This window comes from Chrysochloris asiatica, unplaced genomic scaffold, assembly GCF_000296735.1.
Source record: "Chrysochloris asiatica unplaced genomic scaffold, ChrAsi1.0 scaffold00160, whole genome shotgun sequence".
Lineage (NCBI taxonomy): Eukaryota > Metazoa > Chordata > Mammalia > Afrosoricida > Chrysochloridae > Chrysochloris > Chrysochloris asiatica.
Genome location: NW_006408678.1, coordinates 6,264,811 through 6,286,942, shown reverse-complemented (window position 1 = coordinate 6,286,942; position 22,132 = coordinate 6,264,811). Strand labels below are relative to the sequence as shown.

The 22,132-nt window shown below is 40.9% G+C and overlaps 1 protein-coding gene across 1 annotated transcript in view; it reads right to left on the bottom strand.

Annotated features, from left to right (window-relative positions):
• Positions 1–21,469, bottom strand: part of SLC5A8 (solute carrier family 5 (sodium/monocarboxylate cotransporter), member 8) — a 54,551-nt gene extending 33,082 nt beyond the window's left edge. Inside the window, exons 1-5 of the mRNA XM_006871103.1 lie at positions 20,922–21,469; positions 13,492–13,557; positions 11,165–11,216; positions 3,243–3,310; positions 2,108–2,262 (exon numbers count right to left, since the gene is read on the bottom strand). Of these exons, the coding sequence (XP_006871165.1) occupies positions 2,108–2,262; positions 3,243–3,310; positions 11,165–11,216; positions 13,492–13,557; positions 20,922–21,425 (845 nt within the window). The 5' untranslated portion in view covers positions 21,426–21,469. The remainder of the gene's footprint in view (positions 1–2,107; positions 2,263–3,242; positions 3,311–11,164; positions 11,217–13,491; positions 13,558–20,921) is intronic.
• Between the last annotated feature and the right edge of the window lie 663 nt (positions 21,470–22,132).

The window sequence follows — 22,132 nt, the reverse complement described above, 5'->3', positions numbered from 1 at the left end:
ATAATGGGAAAATCAAATTGATTAAGTGATAGTGTTATATAGTTGATTATTATAATGGTTATTAAGTTATATATCTGTAAAAAGTTGAATTAGCAAAAATTGTGTTCTATTTTATAACAACAACAAAAAGTAGTTAAGCATTCTTGTGTGCAACCAAAAATCTCATGGGATTTGATTCCTTGGTTTGGAGATTTAGGCAACGAATTCATGGGGCATCCCAGTGAATTGGCCTAATAATGTGTTCAGTGCATCTAGTTCATTGTGTAGTGCCTGGGGTATTAAAAACTTGCAAGAGGCTATTCAAGGCACAACAACTGGTCTCTATTCACTTGGAACAACAGAGGAAGAAAGAGAGTCGGAAAGAAGGATGGGATGTGTGGCTACACCCTTTGCCATGAAATCAGAAGAACTGAATGGTGTCTGGCTACAATTACTGAACATTTTGATCAAAGATTCCATAGAAAAATCTTGATCAAAAGGGGGAAAATCAGAACAGAATTTCAAATTCTTATGGACTCTAGACTTTCTGAAGTTGAATGAACCCCTGAGACTATGACTTTGAGATAATCCTTAAATGTTAAACCAAAGCTATCCCCTGAAGTCATCTTAAAACTGAACAATGACTTAGCTTAATGAGTATAAAGATCTGCCTTGCAGGCCTATGGGGTATACCCTTTGGTGGTTTGATGATACATGGAGGGGACTGTAACCATGGTAATGAAACGATATATGATAGGATGAATGTAAAGCTAGTGTTCTCCCATGTAAACTATCATATAATACACAATAAAACATTTTTTAAAAGGGATTACAGCATTGGGTGGGGGGAAGATCTGCCTTGAATACTATGCTCTTTTATGGACTATATATGTTCAAATTGACAATAGCAACTTGAAAGGTTATATAGAAACCCTAGGGCACAGTAAATTTATATGAATGAGGAAGGACCAACCCAGAAGAGGAGTGTGAGAATTGGTTGCACTCCTTGAAGGATGTCATCATTGTCACTAAATGGCACATGTGGAAAGTGTTGGATTGAGTATATTTGTCTGTGTAGATTCTCAGCATAACAAAAATAAATAAAATTGATGGGGAAAAGTGTTTACTCCAACCACGAGGTCTTTCAGTGTTTTCCTCTTGATTACTGTGGTTGTTAAATGCCATCAAGTCGGTTCTGCCCTGTCTAGGGTGTTTTTAAGGAACAGCTGGTGGGTTTGAACTACCAACTTTGTGGTTAGCAGTCCAGGGCTTATCCTACATCACCACAGCCGGACACCTTCCTCTTGATTGTTGTTGTGTGCCTTTGAGTCCATACTGACTCACAGAGACTCTATAGTGTTTCCAAGGAGTGGCTAGTGGGTTTGAACCATTGCCGTACTTATCCTGCAGCACAACACCCAGAGTCTTTCTCTTGATTAGAGGTTTTCTTTTCTTATCTCTTATTGTCTCTTCCCTTATCACTCCACCCAGTATTGGGTTACTCAATAAGCAAGGTACACACGGGTTTACCTGTGTTTACTTACTAATCTGCATTAAACAATTTTCCATTTTCTCACATTCTCACATTAAAGATTCTACTTCTAGGTCTGGCTGGCATTTGTCTCTCTCCCAACCCCACAGCACCTTCCTAAGGAATCAAAGCCTCTTTTCAAATTTACCATCCTTGACAGCAATAGAGAAACCAGTCAACAAGGAGAACACAGGCTTACTTGTGCTTACTTACTAATCTGCAGTGGACAACCTCAATTGCTCACTACAGGTGTTCACTACAAATTCATAAGTAAGCCCATGAATTCCTTTCTTATTGGGCAATTCGCCCCTGATGCAACCCCACCCTTCAACAAATTCCAGACATTAATATCTGAAAGAAATACTCTTTTGCTACATGTCCTTTCCCAGAAAAATGTACCACCTGAAGTACCTTGCATTAGCTGACCATTTTAATCCCTTAAAGAGCTGGCAGAACACTTACTTGCTGGCTTCAGTTTTCTGTACCACATCCTTAGTGGTTTGTTTGTTTAATTCAAGCTTTCCATTTCAATAATGAGATTGTTTATGCAGAAAAGGCAAAAGATCAATTTGATTAACTAAGAGGTAATTAACTTACTTCCAGAAGTTTAATCTTCCACCACTGTAGGAATCATTTAGAATAGTGCTCATTCCTCCTTGAACAACGGAAGCCCGTATAAGCACACATGCAAATCCAGCCACCATGATCCCAACTTGAAAAACATCCGTCCAGATGACTGCTTTAAGGCCACCCTTAGAGGGGGAAACATATAGGGTTAAGGCTTCTCTCAGTAATAACCATCTACATGTCAGTTACTGTACTAGACAAAAATGATAAAAGCATGGCACTTGGTCCAAAAAAAGTGCACATAACAGATATGATCAAGTCAGGAGAAGCTTCACAGAGAAGGCAATATTTAAGCTAGGCCTTAAAACCTAAGCAATGGTAAAGAGGGAAGGTTCTCCCAGCAGAGGAAGCAGCATGAACAAAAGCCAAGAAGGGCCAAAAAATAAGGCATGTTGAATGGCTGGATGGGATGGAGTAGAGTGGTGTGGGAGACGGTTGGGAAGAAAATTCAAAGGAAATTTTCAAAAGGCAATAGCATGTATTTTATCCTATAGTTAGGGCTGACATCCAACCAGGATTCACTAAAATGGTCATACCAGTGGTTGAAACACTAACATTGTCTTATACTAGTCATTACCCCAAACTCCCCTCCAAACCTGTTACCCTTTGAGCCAGTCCTTCTCTAGGACTCATCTTCTGTAAGACCCAGCAACAAAAAGTCAGTCTAGAATAACAGGGCTCTCAAAAGACCTACACCAGTGCTAAGGTCAAGCGCCCACAATAACAGTACCCATGCAATATAGGTGGCATATTCTGTCACTTCTGCTGATAGGCAATGGACAGTTATTATAGGCTTCTAAGACGAGGAATAATATGAGCACAGCTATAATAACTTTGTAAGAGCATGGATGAATTAAAGGAGGATCCAATTAGATGCCATTACAATGGCTCAGGTGACTAAAACAAAAATCAGCTATAATCAATGCTCTACTGAGGATCAATTCTACTCCAGACCAAATATTCCTTACAAAAAAGTTACACCGTGTAAAGTTAGGAGTAAGAGAATAGGTCTGAACAAGCCAATTTGCAGCATCAAACTATGGAAATGTTTAGTTTTGCAAAGCAAGTGCATAGAGTGGAAGGAGAAAGAACGTTGTTGACATACCATTGTGCAGTAGAATGTGCAGACCACCCCTGTTGCCACTACTGCACCCCATAGATCGAACCCGGTGACTGCAGAAGAAAAGAGAATGCATATTTAATGGTGAAAAGGTGCCCTGCAAAAGCTCACCAGGAGCAGAACTATATGTCATTAATTTGGCACCAACCTCTATATTTGTGAACTTATCCATATCCCTTAAAGCGCCACAAAGCAAATGGAGATAAAATTGTATTTGATGAGTTAAATAAACATGGTTTCTACCTTGAGATATCATACACAGATCCATTATTGCCTAGATTCAATAAATGGAAAAGCATTTATATTATAATCAAGCTAGGAAACGACTTAATATTGCTAGGTGGTTGTCCAGACCAGATAGAATGAAGGGTATTTATCATTTCACCCAATCAGATGTGGTTCAAATACACATAATATTCTACCAGTCCTTAAAAGACCTGTTGTTCATGTTATAAGATAGGATCTTAATGGAGAAAAGACTGTATAGTTTGTTACCACTTATCTAAAAAGTGGACAAGGATATTATATTTTTTAAATGGGAGAATAAACTAAAAATAAATAGAAAAAAAAAAATTCCTTATATGGGAAGGAGGGACGAGAGGGAACAGTGATGGTTCTCTAAACCTAATGCATTTTGTAGACTTAACTTTGAGACCATGTAAATGCTCTATAAATTACAATTCATTCATTTTTTTAAACTCCTAAAATGCAAAATAAAATAAACGAATCTAACCCTGTGGCACTGTGGATTAATGTGCTGAACTGCAGCATTGGTTTGAACCACAAGGTCACTGGTTCAAGCTCACCAGCTCCTCCTCAGAAGCCCTATACAGGGTCAATATGAGTTGGAAACGACTTGACAATACTTAACAGCACAACTCTATTTTTTGTGTGTGTGGCATAAATACATAAAAAGAAATTATTTTGAAACACAATTTAACATACATCCCTAGTGAAATATTGTTGTTAATTGATATTGAGTCGATTCCAACTCATAGTGACCCTGTATAGGGTTTCTGAGGGCTATACCTTAAGGAAGAAAAAAAGAACTGCAAAGAAAGTTTTAACTATTTGGAACTATTACCTTACAATGCTATAATTTCATTGAAATCATTATTCTGAAACAATTACATCAGTGATTCTCAGCTTTGACTGCACACTAAAACTGTTTTTTGTTGTTGTTGTTGCTGTTGAAATGGTTTCAACTAATTGGTGTTGGTGTTAGGTGTCATCAAGTTGGTTCTGCCTCACAGTGGCCCTACGCATAACAGAATGAAACACTGCCCGGTCCTGCTATGTTTGAGCCCATTGCTGCTGCAACTGTGCCAATCCATCTCATTGGAGGTCTTCCTGTTTTTCTTCAACCCTCCACTTTACCAAACATGATCATTCTCCAGGGATTGGTCCTTCCTGATAATATGTCTGAAGCATGACAGACAAAGTCTGGCCATCCTGGCTTCCCAGGAGCATTCTGGTTGTACTTCTTCCAACACAGACTGGTTATCCTTTTTGCAGTCCATGGTATTTTAAGATTCTCCTCTAACACCATAACTCACATGCATCAATTCTTTTATGGTCTTCCTTATTCACTCTCCAACTATCACATTCACATGAGGTGGATGAAAATACCATGGCTTGAGTAAGGTGCACCTTGGCCTGCCAACTGACATCTTTGTTCTTCAATACTTTAAAGAGGCCTTGTGAGCAGATATGCCTAATGCATACATCATTTGATTTCTTGACTGCTGCTTCCCTGAGTGTTGATGGTTGATTCGAGCAAAATGACGTTTTTGACAACTTCGATCTTTTCTCCTTTTATATGGAAGTGGTTTATTGATCCAATGGTGAGGATTTTTGTTTATTTTACATTGAGGTGCATCCCATACTAAAGGCTGCAATCTTTGATCTTCATCAGTATTTTAAGTCCTCTTCGCTTTGAGCAAGCAAGACTATATCATCTGCATATCACAGATTGTTAATGTGTCTTTCTTCAATCCTGACACCATGTTCTTTATATAATCCAGCTTCTCAAATTATGTGGTCAGCATACAGACTGAGTATGTATGGTATAAGAATATAACACTGGTGCACACCTTTCCTAATTTTATACCATTCAGTGTTCCCTTGTTCTGTTCAAATAATTGCCTCTTGGTCTATGTACAGATTCCTCATGAGCACAATTAAGTGTTCCGGAATACTCATATTCTGCAATGTTGTCCATAGCTTGTCATGATCCACACAATTGAAAGCCTTTGCATCCTTAATAAAGCACAGGTAAATATCTTTCTGGTGTTCTCTGCTTTCAGCCAAGATTCATCTGATGTCAACTGTGATATCCCTCATTCCACATCCTCTTCTGAATGTGGCTTGAAACTCTGGAAGTTCTCTGCCAATGTTTGGTTGCAGCCATTTTTGTATAATCCTTAACAAAATTTTACTTGCATTCAATATTGATGATATTGTCTGATGATATCCTCATTCCATAGGGTCAAACCTTTTTGGAAAGGGCACAAATATGGATCTATTCCAGTCAGTTGGCCAGGTCTTTCAAATTTCTTGGTATAGAAAATGAATGCCTCATTGGTTGCAGCATTTTGTTGAAAGATTTCAATTTGTAATCCATCAATTCCCAGTGCATTGTTCCTTGCTAATGCCTTCAATGCATCTTGGACTTCTGCCTTCAATATCATTGGCTCTTGATCATATGCTACCTCTTGAAATGGTTGACCATTTATTTTTAGTACAGTGATGCCATGTATTCCTTCCATCTTCTTTTGATGCTTTCTGCATCATTCAATCTTTTGTCCATCAAATCCTTCAATATTGTAAGTTGAGGATTGAATTGTTCATCAGTTCCCTTACCTTGATGACAAATGCTGAGTGTGTTCTTCCCTTTTGCTTTCCTAACTCCAAGTCTTTGCACATTTCATTATAATATTTGACACTGTCTTCTCAAGCTGACTTTTGAAATTTTTTATTCACCTCTTCTACCTCCTCATTTCTTCCATTTGTTTTAAGATCTACATTGAAGAGCAAGATTCAGAGTCTCTTTTGACATCCATTTTGATCTTTTCCTTCTTTCTTATCTTCTTAATGATCTTTTGCATTCTTCCTGTATGATGTTCTTGAAATCATTCCACAACTCTTCTGGTCTTCAGTGTTTTGTGTCTAATGCAACAAATCTATTCTTCAGATGATCTCTAAATTCAGGTGGGATACATTCAAGGTCATATTTGGCTCTGCAGTTGTTTAATTAAAACTGAAAAAGATTAATATTAATTTTTTAATACAATTAATAAAATTTGTTGGTGGTGATAAGGAATAACTGGAATTCTCAAACATTGTGGGGCAAGTATTTAAAATGATACAACTACTTGAGAAAAACAATGTTTGAGAAAATAATTTTGCAGTTTCTTTCAAGTGTCTTACATACTCCCTCTATGAGCTGGGTCGTAGAGTAGATGTATATTTAAATTTTATACTACTTCTAGTTAGTCACTCAATATAAATGAAAACTTGACAAACAGCAGCGCAAAACAAAATTAAACCTGCACAAGAACGTTCTTAGCAGCTCAAATGTCCATCAACAAGAGAATGTGTAAATAATTTTTAGTAAATATATACAATGTATAGGAGCATGGTAAACTGAACTGCTAAGCACAAAGTCACCAGGCCCTCCTTAGGAGAAAGATGGAGCTTTCTGCCCCTGTAAAAATTTACAGCCTTAGAAACTCTATACAGGGGACTGACATAACAGCACTTAACAACAGGTAATTTATATCCAATGAAATACCAGCAATAAAAAGGAATGAACAACTGATGTGTGTAGGAAAACTGATGAAATATCAAAAACACTTTGTTAAAGACTGCATATAAAAAGGCCCCTCCTATATGATTCCACTTATATAAAATCTAAGAACAGGAAAAATTCATCAATGGTGATCCAATCAGAAAGTAGCTATTAGAGTAGTTAGGGCATTTATTGGAAAAAGATACAAAAAAACTTTCTGGGATTGAATAATGGAAATATTCTATATCTTGAGTTAGGGCAGGGGGTGTTACTTGATTGTATGCCATTGCCAGAAGTCATCCAAATGTGCACTTAAGCTCCATGCACGTTTTGGCTTATAAATTACACCTCAATAACAAATGTTCTCACCATCAACAGCCTGTCGTCTGACCTGATAATTTGGAGTCCTCAACTCTTGAAACTATGTGGGTGAGAAGAGTAGTCCTCTGAACTACAGATCTGGGATTTGCCAACCTTCACAATTGCATGAGTCATATCTTTCGATAATTGTTTACTAAAAAACACTGAAAGTAAAGAGGATTTGAAGCACTTACAGATGAAGATCAAAGACTACAGCCTTCAGTATGGATTACATCTCAATGTAAAGAAAACAAAAATTCTCACAATTGGACCAATAAACAACATCATGATAACCAGAGAAAAGATGGGATTTGTTGATGTCTTACTGTGGGTTCTTTTAAGAAATTAAATGATACATTGCATTAGGCAAATCCGCTGCAAAAGAGTCCTCTTTAAAGTATTAAAAAGCAAAGATGTCACTTTGAGGACTAAGGTGCACCTGATCCAAGCCATGATATTTTCAACTGCCTTATATGCATGTGAAAGCTGGACAATGGATTAAGACAAAGAACAACTGATGCATTTGAATTATGGTGTTGGTGACGACTATTGAATATACCACAGAGTGCCAGAAGGATGAACACATCAGTCTTGGAGGAAGTACAGTCAGTATGCTCCTTAGGAGAGAGGAGGATGGTGGCCACTTTGTCAGCATGGACAAGTCCCTAGGGAAGGACCGAATGCTTGGTAGAGGGGAGGGTCAGCAAAAGAGAGGAAGACCCCTAATGAGATAGACTGACCCAGTAGCTGGAACAACGGGCTCAAACAAAGCTATGAGGCAGGACCATGCAGTGTTTCCTTCTGTTTAACACAGGGTCACTGTGAGTCAGAACCCACTTGACAATACCTAACTATAACAACAAAAAATACTTCCTAAAAAATAAAATCACTGTCTCTTTTAGACCAACTATATTTGGGCCCATTTTTTCCATTGAGGTGCCCATCATTTAAGAATTTATCCGTAAGAGCTCTTCCACTATCATTATGAATTGGAACTAACTAGGTGACACCTAATAACAACAAAAATATGTATGTGAAAGCTGAACATATTCACAGGAAGATTGAAGAAGAGTTCATACATTTGGATTATGGTCTTGGTGAACAACTATATCCTACACTGCCAGAAGAAACAACAGATCTGTCTTGGAAGAAGCAGAGCCAGAAAATCCTTTGAAGCAAGGATGGTGAGACTTCGCCTCACATACTTTGAAAATGTTATCAGGAGGTATTAGTCCTTGGATAAGGATGTAATGCTTGGTAAAGTAGAGAGTGATAAACAGGAAGATCCTCAATGAGTCAGAATGGCGCAGTGATTACAACAATGGATTCATACACAACAAAGATGGTGAGCATGCCTCAGATTGGTCAGTGTTTTCGTTCTGTCATACTTAGGGTTGCTATGACTTGGAACCAACCTGATAGCACCTAACAACAACAGTAAGAATAAGATGTCAGAAAACAGATGACACATTTTTAAAACAATAAAAACACCATCAGATAGGTGAGTTTGAAACAAGGTAAACAGAAGCTATAGAAGGCATCTACTTTCAAGCAACCCAGATTTATCAGTTTTAGAACCCTCCTTCTGTATGCTCTTCAATTGTTAACAAAACAAAATATTCTGTTCCATTAAGTATGCTCTCCTACAAGTTAATTTCTTTGGACAACTGTGCCTGTTGATAGTTTTTAAAAGCAGCTCTTATTGAAATAATATTTATGCTTTAAGTAATAGTAATAAATGTTTTCTATATGAAAAGGCAAGAAAGAGAAGATAAAGATATATAACAAGTAATTTCAATAAATGAGTTTATTTGAATCATGATTCTAAAAAACACTGTAAAAAATTAAATGAAGGAACTTTGAAGAAATTATGGCTAATATGTTATGTATGATAATGGTATTATAACATGTTTTAAAAAAGAATTCCTTATTTTTCAAAGACATATAGAAATACAGATTAAATGACCTAGCATTGCAGATGTATAGCAAAATAGCCTAGTGGGGGAAATAGGAAATGAAAGGTGGTCATGAATTGGTCATTGTTAATATATAAACTGAAGGGTACAAAAGTATTTCAAGACACTATTCTCTCTATCTGTGAATGTTTCAAAGTTTTCCACAATTTTTTTTAAAAGTTACTAAAAGATTAGATTTAGAGAATGCCAAATTCGAATTCAGCTAACCAATTTGTTATTGAGCATCTGTTACACATTTAGTACTGTGTCTACATGTCTGCCTAGTTCGGTGGTAGCAGAACACTCAAGTACTCAAAATGCAATGCTAAAGACCTTAACTTACTCCCAGGGAGTGGCATAAAACTGATAAGCACACAGTCCTTGATTTCTTCACAACTTGAAGTCAGTGCTCAGGTTATTTCCAGGATGGCACTTTAAAACCTATAACCAACATCTTCGATGAGGTTATAAAACCAATAGGTAACTTATGAAGTTTATGACTCAATTCTTGACATAAAATGATGCATTTATGATGTTGGTCATAGTGACATGGAGCAAAGTATATAAACAGGTGAAAACAACTATCATACCTCTTGTGAGAGAAAGAACATCGGAACGTGGAGTGAGCACTTCTCATACAATAAGCACTGGACTGTGAACCATAAAATTCATGGTTCGAGACCGCCAGCCTCTCTGTGGGGGTAGGATGAGGCCTTCTGCTCCCTCAAATATTTAGAAGTCTCAGAAACCCTAAAGAGGATTGCTATGACTCAAAACCGACTCGGTGGCACTTAGGAACAACAACATATTATATTAGCTCCTAGAATTACAGCCATTCTTGCCATTACAGAGGTCATCTGTCCATCCAAAGGACCTGGGTTTGCCCCAAGCCTTTTGAAGATGTAAGACTGTTGTTGTTGTTGAATACTGTGGAGTCAGTTCTGACTCATAGTGACCCTGCACAGGATTTCCGAGGCTGCAAATCTTTACCGGAGCAGAAAGCCTCATCTTTCTCCCACAGAACAGCTGGTAGTTTCAAACTGCTGACCTTGAAGTTAGCAGACCGATTTGTAACCACTACGCTACCAGAGCTCCTTAGGATATAAGACTTGTTGTTGTTAAGTGTCATCGAGTTGATTCCGACCCAGAGCAACCCCGTATAGGGTTTCCGAGGAGCAGCTGGGGGGTTTGAACCCCCGACCTTGCAGTTCAAATGGCTTTGCAGTCTGGCACATTAACCCACAGCGCCACACCAGGATTTAAGACTAGCACGGCTCAATTTGCTTCACTCAATGGTTCCCATTTCACTGATTTTCTCTGACACACTCTCAAATCACATGTCTCTCTGACTCTCACTTTTGCTCGCCCTCTCTCCCCGTTTTAGACCTTATTAGAGATGTGGAGAAGAAAAGCTTCTCTCTTAGCCAGATTTCCCAACGGACCTGAGCAGAAACCCACAAAAGATTTTTGGTGATGGACTGGAGGTTGTAGCCACAAAGGAGGAAGCACATTTTTGCTCCTGACTGTAGGGGTCGCTTGTTCTGCAGGAATGGAGAGTGGCTGGGTGGTACATCCCAGAGACTCACCACCCAGTGGAGCCTGCCCTAACTAACCTTTTGGAGCTATCAATCCAGGAATCCAAAGAAGCCCAGGAGACATTGGACCCACCCCAGCCCCTCATAAAGCTGATGCAAGTTACTGGAAGCATTTCTCCACCCCCCATGCACCCAAAGGGAGAATAAAACGTATTCATATTGAACCCCAAAAGGTGAGAGACACAAGTGGCAAACTCTAAAATGTACCTTGATTCAAAGCCAGAGCTGGGGCATAAATAACAATTCCAGTATACAGAATCTAAAGGGGAAAACAAGAAAATCAGATCAACATATCTTACTTCAATGAAATAGGGAGTAATTGTCTCTATAAATTCAAATGTAAATTAAAACAAAAGTCTCAATATATGTAATAGAATTTGTTTAGAACTTGAGAAATGTTTTTTAAATGAAGTTGATTCTTCTTTGCTGTTTGTGGCATGGCTCTGAGTTACACAAATTTCTTTTTTAAAAATGGACTTTTAATGTGGCGCTTGGTGCAAATGATGCCTGAGTTACCAATTCAAACTTGAAACTAATTTGCCTAGTTCTAAAATAGCCAACCAGATAATCATTTAAAAGGAGGGTTCCTCAATTACATGTCTTCCAACTATTATTAATCATTGTATTCAGGAAAACAATAAAATCCTGAAAGTTAGTTTCAGAACTTTACAAAGTTTATAAGCCCTTTAGTAAGCAAACATACAAATTTGCACTAAAATAAAATATCCTGAAAACCATAGGAAATGTACTCCATCTTTTTGTAACTGGGTTTTTTTTTTCAAGAATATCATTTTCATTTGATTTGAATTTTCAAATACAGTACATAGAAGGTAATTCTATGATTATTCTATGAAGAAACATGTTATATTATGTGGGTTGTTGTGTTTGTTGCTAAGTGCCAGCGAGTTGGTTCCCACTTGCAGCAAACGTGTATAGGGTTTTTGAGGAGCAGCTGGTGGGTTTGAACTGCTGTTTTTCACAGTCCAGTGCTGATCCTACAGCGCCACACCAGAAGTCCTTCAAAGGCATGTGCTAAGGCACCCATCATTTTGCAAGAATGGACTAGCTTTCCACAGCCATTATTCTGTCTAAGTTGGGAGTTGGACAACATAACCATAGGTCACTTTCTCATATTTGTCCCCACTCCCTCATTTCTAATTGGCAAATTCAAGATACCAGCCTCAGCTCTGTGTCAGAGTCTCTGCCAAGCTCCTTTATTTTGAATGCACGTATTAAGTACAGTGGTTACGAATCGGGCTGTGAACCGCAAGGTCAGCAGTTCAAAACTACCAGCTGCTCCACGGGAGAAAGATGAGGCTTTCTGCTCCCGTAAAGATTTACAGCCTTGGAAACCCTATACAGAGTCGCTATGAGTCGGAACCAACTTGACGGCACTTAACAACAACAACAACATTAAGTACTGATACCATGGAAGTTACCAGGTGTGGCACTATAGGATAAACACTGGACTGCTAACCACAAGATCAGTGGTTCAAACCCACCAGTCGCTTCTTGGAAACCCTATACAGGGTTGCTGTGAGTCAGACCAACTCCAAGACACTTAACAGCAACATGCAGTTTACAATGATATAAAACAGTCGATTTAAATAATTTATAGAGGCACTTTGTCTCAGCGTAGTACCTGCTTAGGTAGCTTTTGGTTGGAGAAATAGAATTACAATTAGAGATGAGAGAAAAAAAACTCCTTCCTCAGTCTCCATTATTAAACCGTAAAGTGCTTAACTGTCTAAAAGATAGAGCAGACAGACAGACAGAGACAGACAGACAGACAGACAGATAGATAGATAGATAGATAGATAGATAGATAAACAGACAGCAAATGTTGACCATGATGAGACTCCAGCAGCCTGGACAAAGGGTAGGAAGCATTCTCCGTCACTAAGCTCTTAGTAAATCCTTGATTTCCATTCATGTCAGTCAGTAAACCTATATATACTTGCATGTTTTTGAAACACTAGGTTTTGTACTTAGCTTTAAAAACTCCTCCTGAGTTCATGATTCTGTTGCTTTTATTGGGTCAGGCCTTATGGTTCAATTTTTTAAAGAGGGCAAATTTTTACAGTATGTTTTCACACAAAGAAAATCATTTCTTAATATCTTCTTACGTCATGTCTGTTACTCAGCTGGTTGCAAAACTACTGTATAAGAATTCCTAGTCTGAATTTTTACCACTCCCTCAGGTATCTGTTGTCTTACTGAGTAAGGCCCTACCGTCACTTTGGTGGGACAGGAGAAAAACATTTTCCTAAAGCAACATCCCTGTTGCTTGATCAATATAATGTTTAAGCTTCACACAAGTCATCCTGTTTTCCCAGGAAGAGAGGCATGTGCTGACCAGCGTTCAATGATCTTGAGACCATGTGGTAAAATGTGTTTTTCCTTTCTTGCTTCCTCATATTTTTGCCATTTCTTTTTTGTCTTTTATGTCAGAATTCTCCACGTAATCTTAGCTCGAATACCACGGTTAAAAACATGTTAGATGGCAAAAGATAAATTAATGAAGAACTACTTACTGTTTGGACAATGAAGAGAATAGTTCCACACAGACGAACAGCTTTGTTAAATCGAAGTTCTAAATACTGTTTCCAAAGAGGGAAAAATATGGTTAATACGTGTTTCCCCTGCATGTTTTTTTTCTATAATCAATAGATTAATTCAAAACTACAGCCAAACCTGTTGTCACGGAGCCGATTCCAACTCATGGTGACCCTGTGTGCTAGAGAGTACAACTGTTGCATAGGGTTTTCTTGACCACAATCTTTAAGGAAACAAATTACCAGGCCTTTCTTCCTCGGTGCCAATGGGAGGGCCCAAACCACCAACCTCTAGGTTAGTTTAGGTAAGTGTCGTGGAGTTGGTTCCAACTCATAGTGACCCTATATAGGGTTTCTGAGGCTGTAAATCTTTGTGGGAGTTGTTGTTGTTGTTGTTGTTAAGTGCTGTTGTGTTGTTTCCAACCCATAACCCTGTACAGGATTTCCAAGGAGTGGCTAGTGAGCTTGAACCACCGACCTTGTGGTTCAAACAACTTTGCAGTCCAGCACATTAACCCACAGCGCTATACCTGGACTCCCTGTGGGAGTAGAAAGCCCCATTTTTCTCCCGCAGAGCAGTTGATAGGCTCGAACTGCTTACCTTGTGATTCTTAGCCCAGTGTTTATCCTACAGAGCCACTGTACCTCCTCTTTGGTTAGTTGTTGTTTGTTGTTGTTGTTAAGTACCGTTGAGTCATTTCAACTCATGGTGACCCATTATAGGGTTTCTGAGGCGCAACGGGTGAGTTTGAACCACCGATCTTATGATTCAAATGAACCTTGTAGTACTGTGCTTATCCTACAGTGCCACATCAGAAGTCCTAGTGGAGTGCAAATCATTTGTGTCAGGGTCCTTAAGAAGTAAAGCCATTACAAAAGCGACTTTATAACTAACTTGTGTTCTATATTTTGATTTTACTATTTTAATACAGTAAAACCGATGTTTTTGTTTTATGGTACATTTCAACAGTTTTTAGCACATATGTTGCTGTTATTGTTAAGTGCCATCAAGTTGGTTCCGACTCATAGTGACCCCTATATAGGGTTTCTAAGGTTGGAAATCTTTACAGGAGCAGAAACCTCATCTTTCTCCCACAGAGCAGCTGGTGGGTTCAAACCACCAATCTTGTGGTTAGCAATCCAATGCTTATCCTATAGATCCACCATACTCCCCAGCACATATATAGATTCATGTAATAGGGATTACATGAATCTGTATGTTTGTAGAAGACCGTAGAAGAATTAATGCATTTGAGTTATGGTGTTAGGAGAGAATATTAAATGTACCATGGACTGCCAAAAGAACAAACAGATCTGTTTTGGAAGAATTACAGCCAGAATGCTTCTTAGAAGCCAGGATGGCCAAACTTCGTCTCTCATACTTCAGACATATTATCAGGAGAGACCAGTCACTGGAGGAGGATATCATGTTTGGTAAAGTAGAGGGTCGGAGAAAAAGAGGAAGAGCCCCAACAAGATGGATTGGCACAATTGTGAATTTGGCACAGGACCTGGCAGTGTTTCGTTCTGTTGTGCATAGGATCGCTATGAGTTGGTGATGGCTCAGTGGCACCTAACAACTACAACCACAATCCTCATTATGAAGTGCTGGTGTGGCATTGTAGGATAACACTGGACTGCAAGGTCAGCAGTTCAAACTCACCAGCCACTCCTTGGAAACCCTATACAGGGTTGCTATGAGTCAGAACCAGCTAGATAGCACTTAAATGACAACAATCCCCATTATAATGAAGATAAAGAACAGTTTCAGCATTCTGGAAAACTGCACCTTTGTGGTCCAACCCTTTCTTTAGCCATAGACCCCTAAAACGATCCCTGACCTGGTATCAATCCCTCTTCTAGAATAATATATAAATGGAATTCTAGTCACTGTTTTCAGAGAGAGTAAGCTGTCATTCTCCCCTTCCTTTTAATATCTAAGCCACTGCCATGGAGTTGGCTCCAACACACAGAGCTCCTATAGGACATTGCAGAACTGTTCACATGGTTCCCAGGGCTGTAGATCTTCATGGAAGCAGACTGCCCCAACCTCCTCCCCTGGAGCAGCTGGTGGGTTCCAACCAACAACCTTTCAGTTAGCAACCCAGTGCCTAACCCACTGTGCCACCCAGACTCCTTCTTTTAATATCTACTACTTACATTTCTGTTGGTTCTCTTTCCCCTTGTGGGAAATTGTGATGAAACTGTCAAGCAAGGTCCTCTACCTCTTCCTGTCAACAGGTAGTCACCCACCCCAAGCTCAATCAATCAGTTTTTTTTTCCCCATTGAGTATTTGAATCCTTAGAATCAAATTACAAAGACAGAAAATCATGGGAGCAGACTGATCCCACAACAGGGTGTCTAGAAGAGGCTGCCCTGGCTTCTGCCCTTTTCAAGGCTGGTTATTCTATGATTGACTCCCACCTCCTCCTAATTTTGTTTTTGTTTTTTTCTAATTCAAAACAAGTCAGTTTCTGTTGAGAGCCAACAATCCTGCTGACTCTTCCCACTCTCCTCAAAATTGGCTGTATCTTATAGCATTAGCTGCTTAGCTCCTATGTTAGATGGTGTAAACAGTTCATGTGCTTATTACTAACCAGAACAACTGAAAGGCTGGCTGGAGGTTCAAGTTCACCCAGAGACATCTCAACAGAAAGACCTAGTGATCTATTTTCATATATAAAACTGGACATTGGAACTCTTATGGAGCACAGTTCATGAGTCAGAATCAACTCAATGGCAACTCATTTGGCTTTTGTTTTGTCTGCTCGACTTATTATATAACAAAACCTAATATGTCATTGTGTTGAAGTTAATAGAATTTCAGAGCTGAAAGGAAGTGGGGTACAAAACTTGAATATTACTACTACATGTCGATTGGAGTTTAGGGCTGACAATTGTCTTTGAGGTAGGTATTATGCATGTAGCACATGGCTATTAGGGATTTGAAAATATGGCGAGTGCTTATCTTGGTGTGGGGAGTCCCCGTGTGCCACTGTGGGTTAATGCACCAGACTGCAAAGTCATTTGGACTGGAACATCGATGGTTCAAGCTTACCAGCTGCTCCTTGGAAACCCTATACAGGTTTTCTATGGATCGAAATCGACTCCACAGCACTTAACAACAACATCCTGGTGGGGCATCCTGATGTGGGTTAATGTGCTAGATTGCAAAGTCATCTGAACCACAAGGTCAGTGGTTCAAGCTTACTAGCCGCTCCTCAGAAACCCTATTCAGGGTTGCTGTGAGTATGAGCCAACTCGATGGCACCTCACAACGACAACATCCTGCTGTAGTGCTGTGGAATAAAGCACTGGACCACGAGGTCGATTTACACCACAGGGTCAGAGGATCAAGCTCATCAGCCACTCCTCAGAAACCCTATACAGGGTCACTATGAGTCAGAACTGGTTTAATGGCACTTAACAATGATGAAACCCACACTATGCGTATATTCACACATCAGAGATGGGGGCTCTGAGCTCAGAGCGGACCCCAACATTGCAACCTCATAATTAGTAGAGCCGCATTACAAATCAAGAGCATTTGATGCCAAAACTAAGAAGTCTGTTGCTAATTCAGTAGTAGTTACTGGGCTGCTAAAGAAATATCTGGAGATCTCCCTGAAGCCCAAAGTCATTGAGCAGTGAGTTCAGTGAATAGCTATAGGATTTCCAGACCAAGCTATAGAATAACATAACCAAACTCACTGTCATCTAGTTGATTCTGACTCATAGAGACCCTGTATAGGGCTTCCAGGGCTAAAAGCCTCATAGTCTCTCCAAGAGCAGCTGGTGGACTTGAACTGCTGACCTTGTGATTAACAGTCTCATGCTTATCCTACAGTGCCACCAGGGCTCCTTCATTTGGATACAACCAGCTTGAGAAGGCAGAAGGCTCATTTTTATTCCACATTCTACAGATCTCTCCCAGTCTGTAGAATGTGGAATAGCTTGAGGACACTAAGACTTGGGTTGATAGAAAAATAAGGTCTGGGTAGCTTGATTCAAGCATACAGGTGCAGTGGATCTAGAAAAAAGCTGAAGAAACAGTGAGTTAAATTGGTCTCTTGCATTACATACACTTCTAGACAGTCTATGGATTTGGAAGTTGTGGGACACCTATCAGGCGTATACTTTGAAGGCAGTGAGTGATAAATAGATACCAAATAGGCTTCATTACAGTCAATTTTCTTTAGAGAACTGTAATTAGAGAGAGAGTGCATACTAGAGCAAGAATTGTTTATTCTTTATGAGGTGGCTCTACCTCTCAGCTTATGACAAAAAAATATTTCACAAGTCTTTGCCCAATTGGCAGGGATCTAGCACACTGCCTAACTTCCCTATCTTTGATTACCTGGCAACTGCTAGCTGTGGGCACTGTCATTTTACCTACACCTCCTTATGTCCTGAACTGTCTCTCCAGTTCCCTCTGAACTGTCTTAACCTCTGCTCTAAGAAACCTCAGAAGCAGCCAGTACACACCACTGCATAGCCCCTAGGCATGCGTCAGCCTTGCTCTCCTGAAGCTTAATTTACTGAGTCTTTTTGTCTGCAAAATGGTACAACCTGGAAGTAACCCCCTCATAAAGATTGTTTTGAGTACTGAGTCACAATTTAAAAAAAAAATTTTTTTTTTCCTTTTAAAATTGTTGCTGTCAAGTCCATTCTAACTTATGGCCTCCCCTTGCGTGTTGAATAGAACTGCTCCATAGGGTATTCCTGGCTACGAGCTTTCAGGAGCACATTTCAAGGCCTGCTGCTGTTAGATCAGCACTGGACTTTGAACCACAAGTCAAAAAGTTCAAAACCATCAGCTATTCCTCGGAAACCTTATACAAGGTTGCCATGAGCTGGAACCAACTCGACGACCCTTAACAACCACAACCACATCCAAAGCACCTCTGGATGTGTTTGCACTGTCCATCTTTAGTAGCCCAGTGCTTAACCATTTGCACTACACGGAGACAGGGACTCCTAAAATGGATAGGGATTCTGTTTCTGATTGAATTGAGGCTGGAGCCCAGAATGGGCATGGATCAGTGACTATGGAGTCGCATGCATCTGTCAGCACTGGTGCCCTTGTGCCAGATTGTTTTCAGTTTCCATGTCTTGGAGTTGGTTAACTACAGATCAGGGTTCACAGCCTTGAATGCCTACAGGTCGCATCAGGTGACACATATAAGCAGCACTTCCCAGTGGTCATACATTAACATGTTGGACTATTCCCCCCATTGGCTAAGAAATATGTGCTCACATTCCCCATGAAACAAGACCTCCCTTCACCCCTGCCCATTTTCCCTTTTCCATTTCTGATAAAAGTGCAGATAAAGATTTCTCTGACCTAAGAAAGGAACCATTCAAACACAGTAAGGCCTCAATATGCAAAGTAAAAAACAGCAAGCAAGACCAGTGGCAGTGAATGGGAGAGTCTGTGGGCCCAGAGTTGCCACTCTTCTGAGTTTTCAGAAGTTTCCAGAATCTGGAATTATATTTGACTTCAACTCAGGAGCCTTGGTGGCACAGTGGTTAAGTTCTCAAGTGTCAACCAAAAGGTTGCTGATTTGAACCCACCAGCTGCTCCAAGGAAGAAAGATATGGCAGTCTTCTATAAAGATCTACAGCCTTGAAAACCCTTTGGGGTAGTTCCCCTTGGTCCTCTAGGGTTCCTATGAGTCACAGTCAACTCAATGGCAACAGGTTTTGTGGGGGATATATTGTTCTGTTGGTTTTCTCCTCATTGTTATATGTAAATTCACTGTATTTTTTTCTTTCAAAACACCACATGCCACCCCACAAAAACAAAACAAAAAAAACCCACACAGTTTAGGACTAAGTTTGTCCTGCCACCACCAGTTTGTCATCTCGGAGAGAGACTGGGATATTCCATCCTGGCTCATGGTGAAAGCAATGGGCTGAGTTCTCCCAAACACAGTGCCAGGGTGAGAGGAAGGCAATACTGTCCTGGAGTGCCTCACCCGGATGATGTCACTAGAACCCAGGCAGACTTTGTCACCTGGAGTCCTGTTTGTGTTATTGGAGTCCTGTCTTCAGCACCAGTTGAACCAGCCTCGCTGGGAGAAGACTTGTTAATGCCTGTGGACTGGAATAAACACTCCACGGACTTGAGGACAGGGTTGGCTGCTGAGAATGAGGGGCCGAGCACTGGGGGTAATGGTCCACTAGCATGGAAACCTAAGCTGGTTTGCTCCTGGACTCAGGTAGTGACAGAGGATGAAGGGTACTGCCTGGGTGAAGGAGACCACTGAGACCACTTAGAGGACTGAGCCCATCACTCCACTATGCCCATATCCTCCCTCGTTCACCAAGCCCTTTAAACTAAACCAAACATTCACCATCGTGGTAAAATCTATTGCTGCAAACAACTTGAGGAAACTTGAGAAAATCTATAACTAAGGAACGTGTTCAATAGGGAAATGGAGTTTTTCTTCATGGTCCATCTGTTTACAGGGACAGAAGCCAGACGCTTGCAGCTAAATTTCCCTAATGATCATGAGACTACGCATGGCGACAATAATTATAGCCAACATTTATCCAGCACTTACTTTGTGCCAGGCTCGTTTCTAAATGCTATACTTGCATGATTTTATTTAATCCTCCCAACCACCGGGGTGGAGGGCGGTGGTATCGTTTCCGTTTTGAGATGTAGAAAACAAGCACAAGAGATTTTTTAAAAAGTTGCCAAGTCCCGTAGCAACTAAGAACGTGATCTCAAAGGCAGGTCCTGGGACAAAGGACACAAGACCTTAAAGGAGTGCCAACCTCTCTGTGGAAAGTGTGTGGGGGTGGGGTTAGGTGAAGAGAGCAAATTCTTCTCCATCCATCCTGGGAAAGTGAAGAGTGCTCTAGGGCCTAGTACACGGGAGGGATTCATTTCAAAGAGAAGCTGAGACTTGAAGGATTTGATGCTGCTGTGTTTCTTCGTTTTCCGCTCTTAACTTCCAGTTTAACCCAGTAGAACAGCCTCATAGAATTTTCCAGGCTGAAATTTTTATGGGAGTAGACAGATCATCACGTGTTTCTCACACGGAGAGGTTGGTTGGATTCCAAATGCCCGTATGGTTAGCAGCCAAGCATGACCCCAAATAAAACATAAAGTTTTTCAGTCGTTCCCTTTGACTCAAAGATGTTAAAAGTACAAAGGGCCTCAGCTAGCACTACCTAATCCAATCCACTCCAATTACTTTGAAAGACTCTTTTCCCTTTCCTTTTTTTTTTTTTTTTTAAAATTTATGAGCGTTTTTGCCTTTCTAAGACGCCTCTCCCCAGAAGGGGCTGTAGGGCTGGAAAGAAGTTGGACAAGGAGAGAGTTTGATAAGGTAGTGAGAACACAGTCTGTCCCCCTACAAGGTCCCCCAGGAGTCTGAAGGGCACCTACTCCCCTTACCTCATAGGTGCTGGTAATCCCCAGTTTGTAGAACACCGGGAGGAAGACCTCGGCGCTGATGACCACCACAAAGAAGTAAGTGAAGGCAAAGATGGTGTATATGGCCCCAAAACGGTAGACCTCGGACGGGGTGCCCAGGACGGTGACAGCCGACATGAAGCTGGCGGTAAGGGACAGCGCCACCGGCACGGCTGTCATGCTGCGGCCGCCCATCAGAAAGTCCTTGGAGGTCTGCTGACCGCCCCCCGCGAAGGCGTAGTAGATGCCAATGATGGCCGAGATGAGCAGCATCGCGGCGAACACCACGTAGTCCCACACCACGAAAGTGCCAATGTCCCGCGCCGCCTCCATGACCGCGCCGTCGCGGGAGCCCAGAGCGCAAACCGCGAGCTGGAGGCTCGCAGCGCTGCGCTTCCTTCTTATTCCCCAGCGCCTGGGGGCGCGGCGGGCGTGGCGCCCTACGGGGATTGGAGGCGTCCTCCAGGTGTCCGGCCCTGCCAACATCCGGGCGGGGACACCTGGAAGCTACCCCTTGAGCCTAGGCTCCGGTGTTCTAGGATCCCGTTCCACATGCTGAGCGCTCCGCAGCTGCCTGGTTGTCCCAGGAATCTGCCCAAATTTTACCAAGTGTCACCGAAGTGACAGGCACCATTTAAATGAGCAGGTGACTGGTAGAGGAATGTGGGTTAAAGTGCAGTTGTCATGCCTTTAATTTTAACTTTCCAGTTCAACAGTCCCGATCCTTACACCTGTAGCTTTTATTTTTTTTAATGCTTTATTGTGATTATGTGATAGATTACATGGGAGGACATCAGCTTCACATTGATCCCGTCGTATATCGTTTCCTTGACATAGTTACAATCCCTTCCATGCATCATCCATCAACCAAAGGGTATACCCGGCAAGCCTGCCGCCCCTCTCTCTTTCCGGGTCCAAAGTCCCCAGCCGCTCTATCTCCCCATGTCATCGTCTCCGTCTCCATCCCTGGCATCACCGCTTCTCCCGGTAAAGTTTCCTTCTCTGCTCTTCTCCTTTGATGGTCCCAGGGACCTCCCACCTATAGCTTTTAGATTTGATTTTTCGTGGACCATGTAGGTGACAATCTGCTGTGACTGGGGTGGAATCAGTCTCTTGGCAAGCAAACAATATAAAAGAGAGAAAGAAGTGTGTGGTGTTGGCTGCTTAATTTTCCATTCCTAGACCTCCAGGTC